Source organism: Pseudorasbora parva, chromosome 16, assembly GCF_024679245.1.
Source record: "Pseudorasbora parva isolate DD20220531a chromosome 16, ASM2467924v1, whole genome shotgun sequence".
NCBI classification, from domain to species: Eukaryota; Metazoa; Chordata; class Actinopteri; order Cypriniformes; family Gobionidae; genus Pseudorasbora; species Pseudorasbora parva.
In genome coordinates this window covers 2917405-2940714 of record NC_090187.1, presented here as the reverse complement: position 1 = coordinate 2940714, position 23310 = coordinate 2917405, and the positions used below count along the sequence as shown (strand labels likewise).

The window sequence follows — 23310 nt, the reverse complement described above, 5'->3', positions numbered from 1 at the left end:
GGTGAAATATGAGGACATTACCCATGTCCCCATTTTTAAAAATGCTTAAAAATCATACAGGATGAGTTTTTTTGAGAAAGTAACAATCCCTGGAGCTGTCAATCAAACAGCGCAAGTTTATCAGTGACTGAGTCCTGGACTCACACCAAAGGTCCCGTTATAATCAACACATCTCTTTTTTATATTGTGTTTGCACTGTTAGTTATGATGAAAGCATTCGTTATTGTGCAGAAATCGAGTTGCAATGACGATATCACTGCATTCATGAGCTCTATTTATTTCTAAATTATGACCATTACTAATGTAAAAAAAATCATATTCACATTAAAAGTGCACCACAGGAAACATTATAAAACAATACAGTGCAAGACCCCTTTAACTAACATCACTAAATTGACCTGTTATGTTTTGTGGTTCTCCCCTGTGTGAAAACCCAGGCATTACACAATAGGCTAAACACTTTTCTCATCTTTTATTCAGCATAAATGTTAAACTTGTCCTCTAAATCAAAATGTTGCAAGATGATACCTTGGTGTGATATAAACCACTTCTTAACCATGACCGCATATACACTTTCGCAAGTAAATATATTCCATCCCGAACATCAAAGCTCTGATCAGAGACTTCCAGCAAAGGGACAAGACTTCTTAACTTTATGCTCTTCATTGCCCCATTAATCTGAAATCAGATGAGGTGTGGCTCTCCAATCATAACACTTTTCTTCAGAACCTTTTGTTCTTTTGCATCCTCTGTCATCTGAATACAGTATAAAAGAAGCATCTGCCTATGAGGCAGCCAGTCAAAATAAATATGTCTTTTTTAAGGGCGAGCATACATCTTCTACTTCACATTATCTACCTTGGCAAAACATCAGGTGAGATTAGAGATAGCGATAATTTTCATTTTCAGGGTGGAGAGTGAGCTGTGAGAAGATAAGGGTCACTTAAGGTCTCCGTATAAAGAACGAAAACATACATATCTAACATCAGTGTATACAGATGTAAGAGCTGTTTACCATATGGATGGAATTACAATCCTTTAGTAAACAAGACAAATCCCTTTGAGCAGAAGAATTGGTCTTAAAGCTTTGAGCACTTAACACTTACAACATCAGGTGGGAAAGAAAAGCATTCAAACTATGACATTCCCAAATGTGTTAGCTTTACATAGTCTTTCTTGTGCTGGCACAGCTGTGAAGTATTTACAGTAGATGTGAATTTGGAGTATGAGAGCGCCTCCTGTAGGCAAATCCGTGTAACACACACACACACACACACACACAATTTGTTTTTGTTTTTTTGTGTGAAAAGAATGTCCACAAACTGGAATTAAAAGCTAATTAAACGTACACTTACAATGTAAATACTGTTTTTTAGACCAACTATTTGCTATCTATATTGCATATATACTTCTCTTTTTTAATTATTTTAGTTTTAGTATTTAATTTTTGGTAACACTATAGTCATTGTAGCACATTACATGTAGTTACTATAGTAATAACAATAAATTATGCATAATTACATGCAACCCTAAACCTATAGTATGTACATGCAGTAACTTAATATGGCCCAGTGCGGACCACCTTTATATTAGGTGGCCTTAACTACGGTGTACTAACATTTTAATTGATCATTTTCATGCAATGCACTTATTGTGAACGTACATGTTTTTGCAATAATTACAATGTAACAACTAAACAGTTTCACTTTATTTTAAGGTGTCCCTTTTACAGTGTAATTATATTTAAGTTCTGAGTAATATTAATTAACTACAAGTACTTATTATAGGGTTAGGAATATGGGTTGGTTTAGGGTTAGTTGCATGCAATTATGCCTCATTTATAGTTATTAGTACAGTATGTAACATATATAACAATGACATTGTAAAATAAAGTGTTACCAAATAAAGTGTCTTATTTATGAGCTTTATATTTTGTTAACTCTTTAGTTTAGGGTCCATGAACTAGCTGCTTATTATAATGCATAATACTAGGATATTGGCTGTTTATTAGCACTTATAAAGCACATATTAATGCCTTATACTTCATGACCATATTCTACATCCCTTAATCACCCAATACCTCAACTTAACAACCTTGCTAATTATTAATAAGCAGAAATGAGGAGTTTATTGAGTTAAAAGTTGTAGATAATCGTTATTTAATCGTGAGAATTGGACCCTAATCTGAAGTGTGACCGATATTTTAAATGGCATACATAATTTTCCATGGAAATTTGCTGTTGTATGTGTATTTTTAACACTGATTAAGAAAGTGATGTGATTGCAATACCTTTATCTGTATTTTTAGTCAAAACACATACTGTTAACTGTAATTTTTCCACCTTGTGGCAGCAAATCATGAACAATTGTTTTATAAACACCGCATAGTCATTTATTCCATATAGCAAAATTGTACACCTGAAGAAGTGAGTCACTTTAACATTTAAAATGAAATACTCCAGATATTAATGACTAGCTGAGTTGAACAAAAAAGTCCAATATAGTGGCTGTTGAGGAAGAGCCAATGATACATAAACATGAAATAACTTGAAATATAATTAATGCAAATTCTGCAATCTGCATGCATACAATGTCAGAAAAAAACGTACATTTCTGTCACTGGGGCGCTAATGTACCTTTAAGGTACTAATTCACACTCTTAAAGTACTGATATGTACATTTTAAGGTACTAGTATGTACCATTTAGGAGTGAGTAAGGTACCTTTTCACTTCTGTACTTTACTTGTTTCACTTGGGTCAAGGGGTTAGTTGTCTGGAGTACCGCCTCAGTGACAGCACTGTACATTTCTTTTGTGAGTGTACAGTGTACAACACCGCATCAAATAGCTATAATGCAACATGCACTTTTTGACTTATAAGTTAAGGTGTTTCTGCATCTGTTCCATTCCTAATATAGCCATTGCAAACTGTCCTCCAAAAAAAACTGACTCTAGGTTTTTTTTCAAGCACCTTATTACTACTTTTATTTACGTTTTAAAGTCGTGCGCCCTCTAGCAGGCGTAAAAATAATGACAGTGTCGTGTTACGTGACATCATGAAATCACGTATAACTGTCGCTACCAATCAAAATGCATGTTCATTTTAATGCAATGTGTGGACTTTTTACTATTTGTAATATTTCCATTTAGCAAAAATATATATATTTTTTTATGTACAACTACACCCACCCCATCTCTAAACCTACCCAGTGATTTACAGTGCATACACACTTTATGAGCACAAGTGTTCCCTGGGATCGAACTCAGGATCGCATGATCACAATTTGCAATGCTTTACCAATTGCGCTATGCAAAACCTGAAATATTATTTAGATAAAAGGGAAAAATTCTTTAAAATGAAAGTGTCCTGTTGTCAATCGGAGCACAACTTTAGTAAATGCATATATGGGTCGTATTTCAAGCAAGTGACAAACAACCTATATAGGCTTATTGGTTGGAGAACATGTTGGCCACTGGTGTTAGCCTGGTTAAAACCAGACCATTCTCAGTAGTAACTGAGTTATGGTCTGGCAAAGCTTCAGAGACAAATCATTTCCAAAGGGGCGTCGCTTAAATGCCTGGGCGACCTTAAAACCAATCAGAGTGATGAAGGAGATGACGTATGCAGAGGGCTCTCGCTAAAGGAGCTCACACACCGGACGCGAAGCTCAGCGCCGCACCACGTCTTTAAAATTCGAACACAGTGTTTTCAATATAAAAAGACGTTTTATTTTCTCGTAAAACGTCAATGTAAATACAGATTTCACCCTGTGCTACGAGATACACTGATCGTGAAGCTCTTCTGTCAGAAGTCGATTCAAAATTGAGCTCGTGTGTATTTAATGTGAGATACCTGAGACGCGGCGCTGAGCTTCGCATCCGGTGTGAGACCCATTAGTTTCGCCACCAAAGGGGCAAGCTGGTATATCAGACTTCTGCCGAATCCAGTCGGTAAGACTGCGATAACATCTTTTATAGATATGAAGGCTTTGAGTGTTGTTCTTTGCTGGGGTTTTAACGAAAATAAAAAGTTTAAATCATTTAAAACAGCCACGATAGCTGATTCGAACGAGTGAGATTCCACGGCGGCGTCCATCTTAGTAATGTACAAAATCTGCTTCACCGTCGCCATCGTCATCGTGTAAAGCCCCAACGTTTCTAATTGGTGCCGCGATTTCGACGGATTATAAATGGGTTTGAATGGGCTCTTTGCCAGACTACCTACAGAGCAAATCAAAATTTGCCGGAAGTTGTCTGGGTTTCCCCAGGCTACATTGGTGTGCTTTATGAGCCACATTAGTGTAAAGCGCATGACTTATGAAGAGGTCACTCACCTGGGCGGCTGCCAGCGTAATGAGTATGTCTTTTTGGCATCTGGGTTGGAGGCAGATGTGGAGATGTTGTAGGTGGTGGATGCGGGCGTTGCCGTGGTAACTGTCGCCGTGGTGGCGGTGAAGTGTATGATGGGACCAGGCTGTGCCTCAAACCAGGAGTTTGGGGTCGGGATGACATTAGGATGTTCACAGCGATGGCCGTGGAAGCCGGGACGACACTGACAGAAGTTCGGCCGGCGACAGACTGCTTTATTATGGCAGCGCGGATGACATCTTGCTAGTGGGAGAACAACAGAGAAATTATTTTCCCATTGTGTTAATGGTTTTCCACTACTTTGCATAGCATTTTGAGTTACTTTCCTGATTGATTTATTTTGGAATCTGATTTTGAGTTGCACTGGCCCTTTAAAGGCACTTGGGTCAAGGGGTTAGTTGTTAGTTGGTAAATCTAGCTACACAAGGATTAGGAAGGTGTGGATTATAATAAGAAAGCTGAGGCACTGGATTAATTGTGTTATTGAGCCTCAACATGGCACTCAACGGTTTGGCCTACTTACAGTAAAGGATTGTCATAATGTTCAGGCATCCAAATGGACAGACGTAAAGTACATTTTTACTGCTGAGTGTAAGATGCATGAACATAATATACATAAAAGTTTTATTTAACATTTTATTTAACCCACATGAGCCTTATAAAATCAATCAATAAAACAGGGAAACACGCAAACAGATTTTCAAATAACTGCTACATGCTGGAACAATGAACACTGTGCAAAGTGAAAACAAATAAAGAACAGATTTTAATATCCAACCTGAATTTATAAGCATTAATAGAAAACTGAATATGGACTCAATTAAGTAGCACAACACTTTTTCATTAAATGCCTGTCAAAGGGGAACGTAGAGCTCTTCATTAACAATCATCTGCTCAAGACTGAATACATTACATAAAAAACGTAATAATGGTAATAGCTAGTGTTGTAGTCAAGACCACCTAAACCGAGACCAAGACCAGACCAGACCAGCACTCCTTAAAATCATCTAAAAGATCCATTTCTACTATCTGAGAAATTACTTTATATTTATTTAATAAATTTGATTAGAAAAGTAAGACACTATAGCGCTGTTACCAATCAAACAATAAAACTAATGGCACAGAAGTTGCATCTGAATTGGTCCAATTAATTGCTTTTGATCCCGGCAGCACAGTAACAAAAGAAATCACATTACAAAGAAGTTATTTATTACATTTTAAGCAGTAAGTTATACATCAAATCACATTAATGATGTTAATTCAGACAATGTGCCAGAAATGTAGTGATGATAGCTGATGAAACCTCTAAAGCTAATGATACACAAGGGATGTTTTTGAGCAATGTTGCCGGGCAACTTTGCAAGCGATGTGGCCATTTTCCCATTGAGAATGGGTAACACATTTCTTTTTGGATATCCAGATAGAAAATAGTTGCCCATTCTAAATGGGGAAGTGCCCAAGCAACATTGCTCAAAAAGTTGCCTTGTGTATCATCAGCTTAAGTCCGAGACCAAGACAAGACCAAGACCTTCAAAAAATGGTCTTAAGACCGGTCTCGAGTACTACAACACTAGTAGCATATTACATTAAAACAGTACAAAATCAGAATTGGTTGACTGTAAATGTGCCTATATGGAGCTAACGGCAGATACATTAGACAGATTATTACAGAAAATAACCTGGAGGTCTGAAACTACAGTGATTTTGTTTTGTGATTCTCAGCCTGGGGGCTTCGGCTTACTCCCAAAGGGGATGAGGGATGATCAGGAGACTCTGTACTCTTTCAGGAGAGGTGTAATAGCGCCCCCTACCGCATAACGGTGAAAACACGGAAAGATGAGAAATTGCAGGTCAATGGCAGGGAAAGAGTTAATATATTTTATACTAAATATCCATAGCGCTGTAATAGTGGGCATATGAATATTGTGTTGGCCAGTGAGGGGTCTTTAATATAAAAAGGTTGAGAATCAATGTTTTAGTGCATGTTTCCCCTGCTGTTTATGAAGTTGTTACAGCTCACAGCTGTGCAGACACTTCAGTTCACTGCCTCATTTGAAAAAATCAGACAAATGAAGAGGATTTGAGCCAGATGAAACACTCTGCGTCTTTCTATGAGCATAATAGAAATGTATAAAACCATCTGAATGGCCCTGAAAAGATACTCACGTTTTGTGCACTGCTTGGTCTTGGGGTTGACTAGCCATGAATGACAGCACCTGGTGCCACAAACGTTAGGCCTGGAGAAAGACGGACAGAGATCAAGAGTGTCAGAGAGAGAGATCAAGGGTGAAGCTCTAGAACAAAAAAATATATAAATAAAGATCATCACACGCCACAGTGCACTTGCGCCGAGTCTGCCTGCCCTTAAAATTAAACTGAAACACTTTCACTTTTATTTCACCTTTCCAGGCTCCACGCCAAATCAATCTGTCCAGCATAATTACAATTTAACTACTTCTGAAAACACATCTTTAAAAGATTTACAATCCGTGGCCCTGGGCCCCTTAAGATGCATTGGGCTGAGTGAATAGCCTTGGGTTTAAGCTGACCCTTCACCCCGTGTTGTATTCAGCTTGGACAAATAGCGGCGATGAATAAAAATGAAGGGGGGAGCAAGTTTGTTATAGACGCCCCCCTCATTGGGCCTCCCAGTGCCCATGCACATGAGAAATATTGTTTTTCCCACAGTGGTGTTGGCTGTCCCGTCTGGTGGGTAAACTGCGGTGGATTAGGAGTCTTCTTTAGACTCCTGGGCCGCATCTGTTTATCTGGCTGCTTTTGGGAGAAAAGGCAATTAGCACACTAACACAAGCCGACCCTGAACGCTTGCTTTAAAAGCAGCGGCCGCTGTGCATAAACCTGACCCTTCTGTAGCGTCGGGTGGGATTTGCTAATTAGTTACAGTATGTGCTTTTATTGTATGGCTTCTGAAGGGACACTGTTGGAAGTTGCCAGTCCGAGGGATGATGTGCAGCGTAAGCCGATTGAAACGGAGATGGCATGAGTGATCCGGGTACGTGGAGGTCAGAATGACCAATAGCCTTCCGAAAGGGATCATATTCAGCACGCTCAGACAATGAGATTTAACTAAAATCACCAAATAAAATCAATATGTGAGTTTTTGGTTGATTTTATGCTGCATCCATTACATTTAAAAGTAAACGAGATAACAAAATTAATTTGTGAAATGATACAAAATGCACACTTTTAAATGTCTCGTTCTCTTTTGAAAAACCGGGAAAAACTGTTAAATGTATATAATATTTTTTTTTCCGTCTATGCCTCTGTAAAGGGATAGCTCATACAACATTTAAAATTATCATGTCCTTCCGAAACCCATATTGCTCTTTTTCCTTCAATGGAACATACAAATATGATTTTGAATTGTTTGTTTGTTTTTGCTTGCATTTACAATGAATGGGATCTGAAGCACTGTACAATCTAATTAGTTGGACTTACTTTAAAAAAGGCATGCAAATCGCTTGACTAAAACAAAAACAAGTAAAGTGATCACTGCATCAATAGGAAGAGAATTTCAAAACTGCCCCACCAAAGGGAACACTGATCACCATAATAGTGAGCTCAAACAAAAATATTTTAAAGGTCCCGTTCTTCGCGATCAGCGGCGTAGCACCAACTTTTGGGCCCTGAGTACAAACCATCTTGCTGGGCCCCCGTACCAAATACCATAGTGATACCAATGGGTGGGGTATTGCATTTTCTATCATAAAAACACTTAAAATGTAAACAAAATAAGCCCTTTGTACATCAATTCTATACAAATGTTAGTGCATGTACTGTATATGTATAGAAAACTGACACCTGGGTACTCGGTCGCCTTTACCCCCCCAGTCCGACGCCCCTGTTTGCGATCCCATCTTTCAAACTTTAGTTAGTGTGTAATGTTGCTGTTAGAACATAAATAATACCTGTAAAATTATAACGCTCACAGTTCAATGCCAAGCGAGATATTTTATTTAACAGAAGTTCCCTTTCAAAGCCTACAGCGAGCGGCCGGTTTGGACTACACCGCTGCACTTCCTGCTGTGATGACGTCACTTGAACCGTTTGTTGACGAACCCTCCGCCCACAAGAACACGCAAAATAGGGGGCGTGGTCTCGTATTCAGCGCTGGCATCACCCCGTTATGGTAAGAGGCGGGACCTTTCCGGGCAAACTGCGCTAAGCTGCTGTCCAACCACAACACGGGAAGCGCTGGCCCAATCAGAACTCGTTACGTATTTCTGAAGGAGGGACTTCATAGAACAAGGAAATCATCAGGCCGTTTTTAGGACAGAGGAAACAGCACTGTACAGATAAGTAAATTGTGTGAAAAATACTGTGTTTTTTTTACATGCAAAACATGAACTCATGTTATATTGCACACTGTAAACATAATCAAAGCTTCAAAAACACACGAAAAACGTGACCTTTAAGAAAATCAATATTAATTTATGAAGTCAGATTATTTGATATTCTCTCACAATCTTCAGTTGTATTGACAATTGAACATGCATACCTTTGGGAAATGAGTGGATGTAAACAGAGAAAGATAACTGCAGAAGTGGAGGAAATTAGTCAAAAGTCAAAGTAGTAAAAAAATGGCCCGCCTCAAAAAAACATTTTTTTTTGTTTGCTTGACAAAATGGCACTGAAACCAATCCATTCATTTGAACTGGGATTTTCGGATTTCAGTCATTTAAATAACCCAATCAGAGCTTTTCTGTTAAAAGAACACGTATGCTAGCCGGTGTTTTACTTAAATATGTTCAATCTGGTGCATGCGAGCGGATGATCTGAAAACAACAATAAATAAGTAGGCTGCATTTGAGCATCTCCATTTGAGATGTTCTGCTTAAAGTATCATTCAGTCGGTCTGTGTTCTGTCAGGGCTCACAAGCCACTGTTTGCGACTGTGTTTTCTGAATAACTGCACTTGTGTGAGCTGCAAAAATGAGACAATCAGAGAAGAGCTCAATATTATTATTCATGACCTTTCAAAATAAGGTAAAAACAGACTAGGGTTGTAAATGGACTGCCCTTACCAAAGCCACATCCTTCTATGTATGTATTAGAGATCAATTTAAAATATTGTTTCAGTGCATTCTATGGAACTTTTAATTAAGTTAAGACTTTAAGTAAAGTTACCTAAAATGTGTTAGTTAGAGTCACTGTAGAATTTTACCAGTAGCAGTCCATATGACTTTAGTGTCGTCTTCCATTTTGTGTGATTTTGTGTGAAAATCAAAGCTGTTTTTCAATGAAAACCTTGGCATCTACCCGTCCTTGCATTATATCTACTGCATTATAAGGTGCATTGCAAGGCATTATTAATGCATTATATATGTCACAACCACGTTCTGTTTGTGTTGGTTTTCATGAACTATCAGTTGTTTTCATTGGTCACATGTCTTCCTTTGTTCTGTTTTCCCGCCACAATCGGTCACCATGGACACTGATCACTTTAATCACAGCTGTTTGTCATTTTAGTTAATCATCTCTGTATTTAAGTTCCTGCTTGTTTGTCATTCAGTGTCTGGTATTGTTTGTGTTGATGTGCCCGCTGTTGCACACCCTGCTGTCTTTGATAATAAACTTGGAATTTGCAATTATCTTCACCTCGATATTTAGCAGGATGTCCAAGCTGCTCTTTTCCATACAAATAAAGGGTGCGTTCACACTTGTCATGTTTGGTTCGATTAAAATGAACCCTGGTGCGATTGCTCGTTTAGTGCGGTTCATTTGAACACATGTGAACGCTGCCATCTGAACCCTGGTGCGCACCAAACAAGCGGACCGAGACCACTAAAAAGACGGGTATCGGTCCGCATCCAAACCAACTCTGGTGTGGTTCGACTGATATATGAACGCAACACGGACCAAAGACATGTAAACGGACCAAAAACCGGACGTAATGTCACAAAATGCCACGCTACAGGTCCGCTGATTTGACGACGTGGAAAGATCGGTGTATCCAAAATGAATAACATTAAAGCAGCACTTGGCAACTTTTGCTCTCGGGGTCCCCCTACAGTTTGGAAAAAATAATGTCCTCAACTACTGTCGTAAGATCTGTTATCCTACAACAGGGGATGCCATCGCGCGTGCATTTGTTGACATGACAACCCTGATAGCCCTGAACTAGAGATGTGTGGGTTGTCTCATAATCCGCGGACCCCGTATGTCTATTTAATGGTCGTGGGTGCGGGCGGGTTGTAAAAATATATACAGTGGTGCAGTGCGGGCCAAATAACTTCATAAAAGTGGCGTCCCGCGGGTTGGTGCAGCACTAACAGTTGAACACTGCAGGAGGAGTTCACATGCAGGTGTTCTTCTGGCGGCGCGTGTGAAATGTCTTCATCCTAGGTAACGTTACAGTCAGTGGCTTATGTTTCAGCATGTCATATGAATATAATTTCATGGGTTTTATTTTTTTCAAACGCCAAATAATCACGATGCTCACGTTTACAAGCCAGCGTCATTATAGTAGTCTATTGGTTAGCGTTTTCCAGAATCTATATGATACTTCAGTTCAGTGTTTGAGTGGTCGGTAATCACCGTAACAAGCAGGACAGCATCGGTCGGGCACGCCTCCTTCAGCTCACGCCGACGAGCAAACGCTGGTCACATGTTGATCCTCGTCCTGCCTTTAATCACATCACTTTTTTGTGTCCTCTTATTGCTTTCCTCCAACAAAACCTTTTCTTTCTTATTTGTCTCTGCTGCTTCGGACATGAGTATATTATCCGACGAACAAAGTTGGGCTATATATATATATATATTGCTGCAGCTTTACTATGATCTATCTAATAATATAGTAAACTTATTTAAACTCAAATCAATAGTTAATTTACATTTACATTAAATTTATGCATTTAGCAGTTAATCTCCATCTTCATGTATTTATTTAAGTTGTATATAAATACATGGAAATAAAGATTGATACTTGACATGATCACTCTATCTAGATTCATGTTTTGATCATGCCCTGTGCATTATCTATTATTCTTTACTCTCACATTGAAAGCATGATTGTGGGGATTACAAAATAAATGATAATAGTTTGTTCCATGTCAAAGTAAAGAGAACAACACGATGTGCTTAAACGATGCCATTGTTTTCATTTTTGGCTGAACCATCCCTTTAAACCTAAACTGTGCTGAGATGTCTCATAACACTGATACCTTTTACCACCAGTCTGTCTGTCTGATCTCTAAATAAAGGCCTTGACCCTTCGTTTGGGCCCCTATTAGACCTAATAGGGAAGTTTCTGCACTGACAGAACGGACCGTTGCCATCAACTTTTGGGTTTTAATGTGTAGTCGACACCTAAACGATACATTCCACATGAGGCGTGAGTGATGTTTACAGAGCCGAGAGAGTCCCATTAGAGCAAGACTTGATAGTGATTGAAGATGTCTGTGTTTATTCTGTTCACATGGCTACAGCTGACAGCTTTTTCATATACTGTATTTAAAAAGAAACTAAAAGATCTGGACATGTTAAAGGAATAGTTGACCAAGATACTGTCATAAATGACTTCCCTTATGTTGTGCACTTTTGCATACAATGAAAGTGTATCGATCTGAATTAGAAAAGGCTGTGATCAACATTGACTTTCATTGTATGGAAAAGAGCAGCTTGGACATTCGGCTAAATATCTCTTATTGTGTTGCACAATAACAAAAGCCTGTAACACTTCTGTCATACTCACCCTCATGGCATTATAAACCTATAAGGCTGGGGAAATGACCTGCCGATCTCAATTTGTGCAGCTGAGTCTGTAGCCATTTAAAAAAAAACTACTTAAGACACATCTTTTCCAACTGCACCTGATCAATAAATACTAGCATGTAAATATGCAAGAACATTTTCTGTTTGTTTGTTTGGGGAAAATCAAAAATGTTTGTGTACTGTGCTTTATTAACTGAGACTTCTTACAGCTCTTGCAAATTGTTGCCCTTGTTTTTGTTTCGTTGCTTCTATTGCTCTCCCCTTTTTGTAAGCTTTGGATAAAAGCGTCTGCTAAATGATTAAATGTAAATGTATATATAATGCATTATAAAATTATATTTAATGCATTAATAATGCACATTATAATGCACTGAATGATCTCATGATGTAAACACAGTTATAATACATTACTGAACACAACTTTAGAAAGTATGCATTAAACGTAATAAGAAAGCTCAGAAAGCTCCGTCATGGGTGGCAAAGGCTCATTGATGCATGTGGGGAGCGAAGGCTGGCCGGTGTGGTCTGATCAAATAAATTGCTCAAGAAGTTAATTCTGGTTAATGCTCAGAACTGGACCATGGAGCAATAGTAGGCGGCCTGGTCTAATGAATCACATTTTCTTACGTGGCTTACCTGGGGAACACATGGCCCCAGGATGCACTATGGGAAGAAGGCGAGCCGGCGGAGGCAGTGTGATGCTTTGGGCAATGTTCTGCTGGGAAACCTTGGGTCCTCCATCCATGTGGATGTTACTTTGACACGCTCCACCTAAGCATTGTTCCATGTACACCCATCAACACTGCTGATAAACATGGTAATGTAGTGATTACTTCTATTTTTGGCACTATGGCGGTGTCTGATGAGTTAGCGTATCACTAATTAGATCGGTCACAAACATGATCTAATGTGTGGTGTTTTATTAACTCACTCAAGTATTGTGAATTATTCTGCCTCTTCAAGTTTCGTCCAGTTTCTCCACTGCTAAATAAACTCTAAAGCCTCTTAAAAATCCTTGTCCGTATTCCTAACACTTTTGGACCTTAAGACCTCTTTTAAGGGTTAATATGCTTTCTGAATGACTTGTTTTTGTACTAAGATTTTTTTCGATAATTTTAAGAAGAAACTGCCACCCTTTTAAGAATTTTCTTCGATTTTTTTTCACTAGGAGCTACTCTTTGCATTAAGATTGACCATGAATATGGGCCCTGTTCTTTACCAGCTGCGTCTGCACCCACATATATCTCATTCCCCCGCCTCTGTTTTCTCTGTGTGAGCAAAATGCAAAGAAACGAGGCAGTGAGCAAAACTGTACATCTTGCAAACGAGCAAACCTCTTCACCTCCAACACTCCTGGGAGCAGAGGCTGTAAAATAAAGATTGTAAATGAGCCTTTTATATTGTAAAAATGTTATTTACGTTTGTGCAATACACACACACACACACACACGCACGCACGCACGCACGCACGCACGCACACGCACACACACACACAAAAAGGGCTTTATGGTTTTCTTCTTGGCCCTGGCTCTTTTTTTTCCAGCACCTCGTAACAGAGAGCCATGGAGAAGCTTCAATAAAACCTCAAGGTCAAACATGAGGGCTAACTGCTGGATTGTCACAAAGCTCCCACTTTGCTTGGCACCTCCATCAAAAAAAGGAGGAAATAATCATGTTTTTGTCTCCCTTTGTGATCTCAGAGGTGTGAAAGGCCCCGTTGATGCGCTCTGAAGCCATTTGCTGCGCTTGGCCTTCTGAGCTCTGAACTGTTGAACCTGTTAGCATTACTAAACTCCACAACAACACCCTCCTTCTCCGTCTGAGGCTGTGAAAACGCTTCCATATTCCCCCATTGCCCCGGGATGGACAAGTTTGCACACTCAATGTCCTTGATTGACCTGAAAGCACAATGAAGTCCAGAGGAGCTGGGATTGTTACAGAAGAGCAGTGGTGCATCCTTGATGAACTCTTAAAGGTTCAGTGGCATTTTGGCTCCCGCGAAATGAATATGAATAGAGGGCTAAGTAATTTCCTGCTCTGTTATGGCTTACAAAGACCAGTCACTAAGTCTCCAACTTTTTCAGGATAATCAGGAATTCCTCTCATTGCTTGAAGGATCAACACTTCCGGAGTAAGTCTAGAGAAACATCTGACTGAATGTTACAACTGTGAACAAAACACGGGCCAGTGTTTTCATGCCATTCTGGCTCTGTAAAGGACTTTGATTGGAGTTAAGTGCTCTGCTATATCTCAATGGGCTTGTAAACTGAACTCAGAGAAGCAGTGAAGAGAAAATTGCAATGGTCGGGTATAGATCCCAGGTCCTGATGAGATGAGATGAACAAGATGTTGCTTCTTTACAAGCAATAGTATAACACAATAAGAAAATACATACATCCAGGTCCATCTTCACAAGGTCCAAAAATCATTAAATAAGTCAACCAGATTTCTAATGGAATCCCAATCATTATTTGCAAACAATCCTAAAGGATCCAATTGGGATAAAATAAGAATCCCTTTCGAATCAGATTCTAATAATCATTGATAAATTTTGAATTTACCCTCCAGAATTAAAATAGGTGAATTTGTTACATTGTAATTATACATTTAAAGGGTACACATAGCCTACCATGTAACATAATGTAACAATGATGCTGATAAATAAAGTGTTATGAAATAATTAATTGGTTCCCCAAAGAATCTGTCAGTGAACAGGACATTTTTGATTTTCAATGAATGTTACCATAGATATCAATAAATGTTCTCTACCTTTAAAAGCAATACTTTACAGGCTAATAAAGCTCTGTTTAGTTCCCCCAGTTTCAACGTCACATGTTCACACAAACATGCAGACTGTTGAGATGACCTCTTCATTAAAACTCTTACCCTTTTAAATCGACCCTCGTCGAGTTGGTGTGATGTCGCTGTCTCTGTGGTTTGCTCCTGTTTTGTGGAGGATGGATGAGATCGTGAGGCATCTGATGAGACCTGTTGGTCTGATGACTGGCTGATGAGGAGCTTGCGATCGCCAGGGAAAGAAATGACAGGCAAAATGACAACCTCCATAGTTCTGACATCGTTATATCGCGCTAGTGAGATGCTCTGAAAGTGAGTAAATGTCTTCAGCACCGCGAATGGCCTTCATTCATTGTGACGGCGGACGGACTCCCTCCATCCAGACGCGCTGCTGACCGCAGACTGACTCTTCAATGAAAGAGATGCGAGAAACTTCGGGCCAATCAGAGTCAGCCAGGAGACAGCCAATCAGAGCTCAGACTGAGAGTGGCAGATAGATAAACATTTAGCGTTACGTTTCCTCGCTGGCATTTTAGGGGACTTTATATTAAATTATTGGTAAAACTTAAGAATCATTTTCTGACAGTAATAGGTAACTAAAGGAAGTAATGCAGGACAAATGAGTAGTGCTGTATTTAACAGTTCAGCTAATAATAAAGAAACAAGCTGAACTAATCAGCACACTAAACAAATGCTGGGTTAAAAACAACCCAAGTTGATTTGAAAATGGACTAACGCAGCAATCGCTGGGTTAAAACAACCCAATTTCTTGGTTATCCATTTTCAGCCCTAACTAGTTTTTTGTTTTGTTTTTTAACCAAGGATTTTTTAGAGTGTAAGTGATAAATTTCGGACTAAGAGAGTTCCTTATTAGATAATCAATAATTACTGCATGAGATTGTCATCATCATTAGGAACTATGACAAATTATAAAGAATTACTAATTAATCACTCTAAATAAATGCTGGGTTAACCCAGGGGTTGGGTTAAATGTTTGCCTAACGTGGCGGGACTTTTTATTTAACCCAACTATTGTTTAACAATTACTATATGCCTGGCTTCAAATGAACCTAAAATAGTTTGGAAATTAAAAACCTGACATATAATTAGAGGCAACAATAATAAACAATTGGTGAGCATTAATTAATAAGCAGTTTAATAAATGTTTATTGTTTCATTGTTTTTCATTAAACATATTAATAATGCTAATTTATTAAACATACAGTATAAATAAATGTTGATTTTCAACTTTGGGTTAAATTTAAGAAAGCAATGCAGTAATTTTCAAACAATAGTTGAGTTAAATGAAGCTACCCAGCAGGTTGGGCAAATATTTGGGTTTGTCCATTTTTAACCCAACTTGGGTTGTTTCTGACCCATTATTTTTTTAGAGTGTAATCCCAATATTAACGTGTCTGAGACGTAATCAACCATTAGTGAGCCAGGCCATTATTTTAATGTTCCTGCATGAGTGAACACTTGAGTAATTAGTGATGCAATTTATGACTATATTCAGAGTAAAAAAAGATGATTGATTATGTCTCAGAGACACAATAGTGTTCTTTATTATTTGTCAGTCAATACACTGTAAAAAAAAAAAGGTTGTTTTTGTTGGTTTAACTTAAAAAAGTAAGTAACCTGGTTGCCTTAAAATTTTGAGTTTATTGAAATTAAAAATTTGAGTTGAAGGAAATTTGTTTAATAAATAGAAACTCAAAATATTTTTGTATCTGAATCACATAAAAAAATTGATAAATCATGAAAATAGCACAATTTGGCTGCGTCATCAGAAATAAAACACACAATTACCCAATATGCTTACAAAATCTTTTAATAATATTTTAATAAAGGTTGTCGAATCTCAAAAAATGTTCATTGTATTAACTCAAAATTTTAATTTCAATGAACTCAAAATTTGAAGGCAACCAGGTAACTTATTTTCTAAATATTTTTTTTCAGTGTTATTAATGAGGCTAATCTCATTCTTGCTGATAACAATGACTTCTCTCCTAAATTTGACATTATTTATGGTTTCTATATTGGTTAATAGTAGTTGGAGTGTTAATGTCTTTAGTCCTGCTTTACTTCCTGCATAGTTACTTACATTATTCTAAAATGTTACCAAATTATGTTGTTTTATTTCAAATATTACAACAAAACTGCTGCTCAAAAGCTTATGTAAAATAAAAGTCTTATATGGGTGTCCACTTGAAGTTACAATAACGATACTTTTTTTCCAAAACTTAATAATCATATTATGGTCACTTGATGATGTAATGTGTAGTTTTCCATCCATACAAAATGATGTCACTTCCTAAAAATATGTAATTAAGGCATTTATTATATCATTTATTATTTAGATCAACATAAACATTTCAATTAGAGAGAAGAGGAATAATGAGACAGCTGGAATATAAAGTATTAATAAACATCTTTGTGAAATTAAAATACTCGCTTAAAAGAAACCTGAAAAGATTTTTATCCAAGAAATAAACACACTATACTTAGGACATTTAGTTTGTCAGTCACAGCCAAACATTTTAACAAAAGTCAAATAAACACAGAACCCTGTCATGGGAAAATGATAGTTCTCTGCGGCGGCGAGGAGGACGTCCAGATGTCTGAGGGCAGTGGTTAGTGTTGACCCTCTTCACACAGGGGTGTAAATGTACACTAACACCAGCACTAGAAGACTGAGGAGGATAGCAGTGACCCCGGTGAGGCAGAATATTCTCTCTGAGTCCGGCCCGTCGTGAGCCGTGCTGTCTCTGTGGGCTGATCCTGGGACAGAGCAAATGTTCCTCCGCTCACATACGGATAATGCATCAGGTTCCCAAAAAGGCTTTTTTGTTGTTGTTTTTTTTGCAGTCATGCCACAGAACCATTTTTGGTCCCCCCAAAAAACTTTCAGTCAACAGTTCTAAAAATATATATTATTTGCATATTATATAATAATATATAGGCTATATTATATTATATATATTATAGGTCTTGGTGTAAATAATATTTTATTAAGCTAAAGAACTTTTAGTGGTTCCATGGATTTTAAAGGTTCTTCATGAAACTTGATACAATTATTATTTTTATTTTTTATTTTAGATTTGCTTCAGTAGATTAAAAAAAATTTGATTTAAAAAAGACCTGTCATATATATATATATATATATATATATATATATATATATATATATATATATATATATATATATATATATATATATATATATATATATATATATATATATATAGAGAGAGAGAGAGAGAGAGAGAGAGAGAGAGAGAGAGAGAGAAATTATCTTTTTTAATACATAAAAGTTATATATATATATATATATATATATATATATATATAAAGTTATAAATATTTTATATTTTAAATACATAAATTCATTGTTTAATTTAGTAAAACATTTTTAATAATATTTAAGCTAGCAAACACTTAGATGTTTGTGTTTAGTGTAAATAAATATTCCAGTTCTTCCATTCAGAGGCCTTTCACCTTCATGCTGTTTCAAATCATCATCACTAGATGGCGCTGACAGTCAAAGTAAATGTGTCTCTGAGTCTGAACAGAGCTGGACTGAACCTGATCAGCTCAACTATTGATCTGATGATTTACAGCAGAGCACGTATCATGTCTTTTTAAGTCAGAAAGAAAGAAATAACCTGAATAATAAAATGGAATAAACTCATCATTTATTGTTGTCACTAGACATAAATCTACTGATATTTCATTAATCAAAATATCTTATGCAGTATCATGGCAATTCAAAATTATTTGCATTTTAACGATCTAAAGGCGAATTCAAATGGATTCATGCAGTCTTTAGGTTAAATAATTCATTAAAAATCATACAATTGTCATGTCATCTCTCTCTCTCTCTCTCTCTCTCTCTCTCTCTCTCTCTCTCTCTCTCTCTCTCTCACACACACACACACACACACACACACACACACACACACACACACACACACACACACACACACACACACACACACACACACACACACAATGCATGAGCTATATATAGACTTTTGTTTTACTTCCTGTTTCTTGTGCCACGTGCCATTTTTGTAGTCCATTGTAGTTTTCCGGTTGATTAGCCCTGATGGCTCCCAGGCGTGTCCCTGGTGTATATACTCTATAGCCCTTGTTTTCGCGGTGTCCGTAGTTAAATGTTTGTGGACGGTCTGTGTTCCCGTTCCGTGTGTTTTGTGGCTTCCAGTTCGTCTCTTGTTTCTGTCTTTAATAAACAAGCCCTCTTGGGGGATCTGTTTACAGTCAGTTGAACAAGCCAATATAATCCATGCTGTGTGGGACTAATGGTGTGTATTAGTATGATGGGCTCAGAGCTCTTGCATTGATTGATACAGTCTGTAAATCTGTGGTTAATTCTCACAAATGATTCCTGTGTTTAAAGAAATCAATCAGACAGTGACGGTATAGATCTCCACGACACCGATCATTATAATCAACACCCTTCTGAGAACACACACACACAGTGCTGTTGTTTTAGTTTGATCTCCTTATGGCTTTTTTCACTTCACTTTCCCTTGTCTCATCTCATCTTGTCAGTCAAAATGGCGTCTGAGGCGTTCTCTGAACAGCAGCGCTGCGAGGCCTGATAGCGGTTAGTTCAGTTTCCGGATGTTTTAGTTTGTTGGAGAGCCTGAGGTAGACTGGACTGACAGCCATTTTCTGTGGCCTACATGCCTTGTGAATCTCTCGGAGGGAGATGAACACACACACCCACACCCACACACACACACACACACACGCACACGTTTGTTTTTGTGACATATGGGGACATTCCATAGGCGTAATGGTTTTATACTCTACAAACTATATTTTGTATCCCCTTACACTGCCCCTACCCGTAAACCTACCCATCACACACACACACACACACAGCCCCTAAACCTACCCATCACACACACACACACACACACACACACACACACACACACACACACACACACACACACACACACACACACACACACACACACACACACACACACACACACACACACACACACACACACACACACACACACACACACACACACACAGCCCCTAAACCTACCCATCACAGGAAACATAACATTCAGCATTTTAAAAAAAAAATCCTCCTGTATGATTTATAAGCATTTTGAAAAGTGGGGACAAGGCCCATGTCCTCATATTTCACCCTTTCCTTGTCCGTGTCATACCCATAGACCGTAAAAAAATATGGATGACGCGACATCATCCGTTTTCGCTTGGCCGATTTGAAGCTTTCAGATGGCCTGCACGGCGCTGACATCTTGGGACCGGAGTCTGCGCAGTAGCGATTTCGGGACCGGAGGCCCTGTCCCAAATGGCAACACTTCATGTGTACTTTCGGTCTTGTGGACTTACAATGGTCATTGCGTGCGCGTGTCCGTTAAGTCCACAAGACCGTAGGGTGTCCCATAGGGTGTCCCATTCACACCCTACGGACACCCCCCCCCGCGGCTGCTATGCGCCCTCGATGCACACTTCAGCTGAGCCTGCAAGTTTCGAGCTACGCAGAAGACTTCTACCCGGCAGCCAAAGCGGCGTTACGTCGTGAAAGTGTGGACACAGAGTAAGACCGTGAGGGTTTAGGGTGCCATTTGGGACAGGGCCGGAGTTACGCAGTGAGCACAGATGCAGAACAAGTAATTATGTTGGTGTGAAATAAACAGTTATGGAAATGTATAAATTAAAGCTATAGCTCCAATCTGCTCCCAAAAATCCTGAAAAAAGCCTGTTAGTGCCTCAGTGAAAACTTCCATTTACAATCATGACGTCACACACCCGTTTTTATAGCATCAAATAACTAACTAAAACTAAACTTATATAAAAAACGAACACTTGAAATGAAATCATCGTGATGATAACTGCCTACAATGGCATAAACTAACTTTGGGGAAAAATTGTTGAGGTGTAATTTGATTGTTTAGTTTGCCTCGCGTCCATTAGAAAACAAAGAGGGGCGGCTATACTGGGACCGCCCACCGGGGGGCGATCGAGGCGCGGAGGCTTCAGTTTCTGAGTGGGTGGCTGCAGGCTTGGTCATACCCATGTCATTATACACATTTTTGTCCTCATATGTCATAAAAACATGCCCCCCCCCCCCCACACACACACACACAGAGGGTAAACTGGCGCTCAGACATGTTTCCTCATTCTGTGACGCCTGCTCTCCCTTCACATTGTCCACAGCGTGACATCAAAGAACTTGTTTATTACAGCCAGTGCTCACATACGATCAGCCTCAGAGATTTAACGTCATGATCGCCGCTCTGATATCACCATTAGCGTGAAAACACCCCCTGCCGTTCTGGACAGTTAGCGTAGGTTAGCGTTAGCATTTCCAACACATGAGATGAAAAATCATGATTTGGTAAATCATAGTAAAAAGTCCCAGTAACACAACAAAAAGTCAAAATTAAGACTAAAATTACATTATGAGATGGCAAGTCATTGACATAATTTACTCTTTATCACTTTTACATCAAATGTTTGTCTATTTCATTAGGCTACTTAGTATGTCATCATTTCAACTTTTACCTCAATTGTCAAAAAGTCATTAAATCTCATGACCATTTTGACTTTTTATCTCATTGTGACTCATAATTTGGACTTGTCATATTTTTTATCCCATATTGATAAAAATGTATTAGTTATTTTGATTTTTGTGCACGCAATAACTATTTTCGTCGCATTGTAAAATGATTGTAGCCACTGTAGTGAGATGGACTTTGTATCGATGTGTTTAGTGCCTTTATGGGTCTTGTGAGTGGGAATGTAAATTGTAAAATGATTGTACAGGAGATGGACTTTGTAATGTCGTCTTTAGTGCCTTTATGGGTTTTGTGAGTGTGAATGTACTGAATGCCAATGGAGGCCTATCTGAAGCCTTTCTCAGCTTTCAACACTAATATCTTCATCTGTGTTCTGAAGATGAACGATGGTCTTACTGGTGTCCAACGACATGAGGGCGAGTAATTAATGAAATAATTTTCATTTTTAGGTGAACTAACCCTTTAAGCCATTGATTTTGGGCTGTGGGTAAGCATAATCCTACAGTGAAAACCATCTGAACATCAGCGGATATATCAGACTTTACTATCATTACTTACATTTGCTTTATCTCATGACAAATTTTGTACATTTTGACTATAATTTAGATTTTTTTAATCTCAGTGTGACTCATAATATTGACTCCCATAATTTTTTACTTTTTGTCTCATAATTATGGCAATGTCATAATTTACCTTTTTTTATCTCATAACTATTTCTTTGTACATTTTCACTATAGTTTCAACCCGATCTCACCGCAATTCGTACATGTTTTATGAGGTGGCTAATTTCTTATGAATTTGTACGTTAGTTGATAAACGGCTGTCTCTCAAACTCCCTCTGCACGCGATAGGATAGCGCTACAACCAACCAGAGCAACGAAGGTGAAGCAGAGCTCGCTGACTGATTAAACATTCACCGTATCCGGTCGGCTAAACTCCGAACACATCTTCCCTTCTTAAGAATGACTTCAGTGCCGTTCTTTGTTCTTTTCTCAGAGAAAAGCTTAACTCAAGTCTTCCAGAGTCGCGGTCAAAGCTGATTCGAAAGACCGCCACCGTTCGCCAGTTTCTGTGTTTACTAGAAGCACGCAAGCGCAACTCGGCCGTCATTATGGCCCCGCCCACCGACTCTATACACGATGTGATTGGCCCGGCAAGAGTTAGGCGATTACAGCTCAGAAGGGTATTGAGAGTTGTTAGACGACACTCGTGGCAGATTAGATTTGCTGCCGCTTGGGTGCGTCTAGATTTCTAGGCTAAAAATTCATATGAATGAGCTCCTCAAACCTTCCCGTCACTGGGGTTTAGACAAAACGTACAAATCCGTAAGAATTAGCCACCTCCTAAAATACGAACGAAATGGTCGTGAGATAGCGTTGTATAGTTTTGACTTTTTATCTCATTATTGACTCTCATAATATCTTTTTGTCTCATAAGTATGACCATTTCACAATTAACTTTTTTATCGCATGACTATTTTTTGCCAATTTTGAATATAATTTTGACTTTTTATCTCCTTATCATGATCTCTTAAGTTTGACTTTTCTTGTCATAGTATCTCATAATTATGATGTCATTATATATTTTTATCATAATTATGAGTTATTATTTCTTAATGTTGACAGTTTAAGCACTTATTATAAAAGTTGTATCTCATACTTATGACAGTCATAATTCACTTTTTTAGCTCATGACTAATTTGGTCAATTTTGATTATAATTTTGTTAATCATTTTGACTTTTTTCATAATTATAGGCGCTTTATCTCATGATTACGATTTACCAAAGCAGCTTTTTCTAATGTGGCAGAAATGGGCTTCCATG

At 38.3% G+C, this 23310-nt stretch overlaps 1 protein-coding gene across 2 annotated transcripts in view; it reads right to left on the bottom strand.

Moving 5' to 3' along the window:
• The window catches only part of LOC137043384 (latent-transforming growth factor beta-binding protein 4), a 116981-nt gene extending 101706 nt beyond the window's left edge, over positions 1 to 15275 (bottom strand). Inside the window, exons 1-3 of one of the 2 annotated variants that reach the window (XM_067419648.1) lie at positions 14988 to 15275; positions 6534 to 6604; positions 4334 to 4610 (exon numbers count right to left, since the gene is read on the bottom strand). In XM_067419648.1, coding sequence (XP_067275749.1) covers positions 4334 to 4610; positions 6534 to 6604; positions 14988 to 15178 — 539 coding nt within the window. In that variant the 5' untranslated portion in view covers positions 15179 to 15275. The remainder of the gene's footprint in view (positions 1 to 4333; positions 4611 to 6533; positions 6605 to 14987) is intronic. The other variant, XM_067419649.1, reaches the window with a different exon arrangement.
• Between the last annotated feature and the right edge of the window lie 8035 nt (positions 15276 to 23310).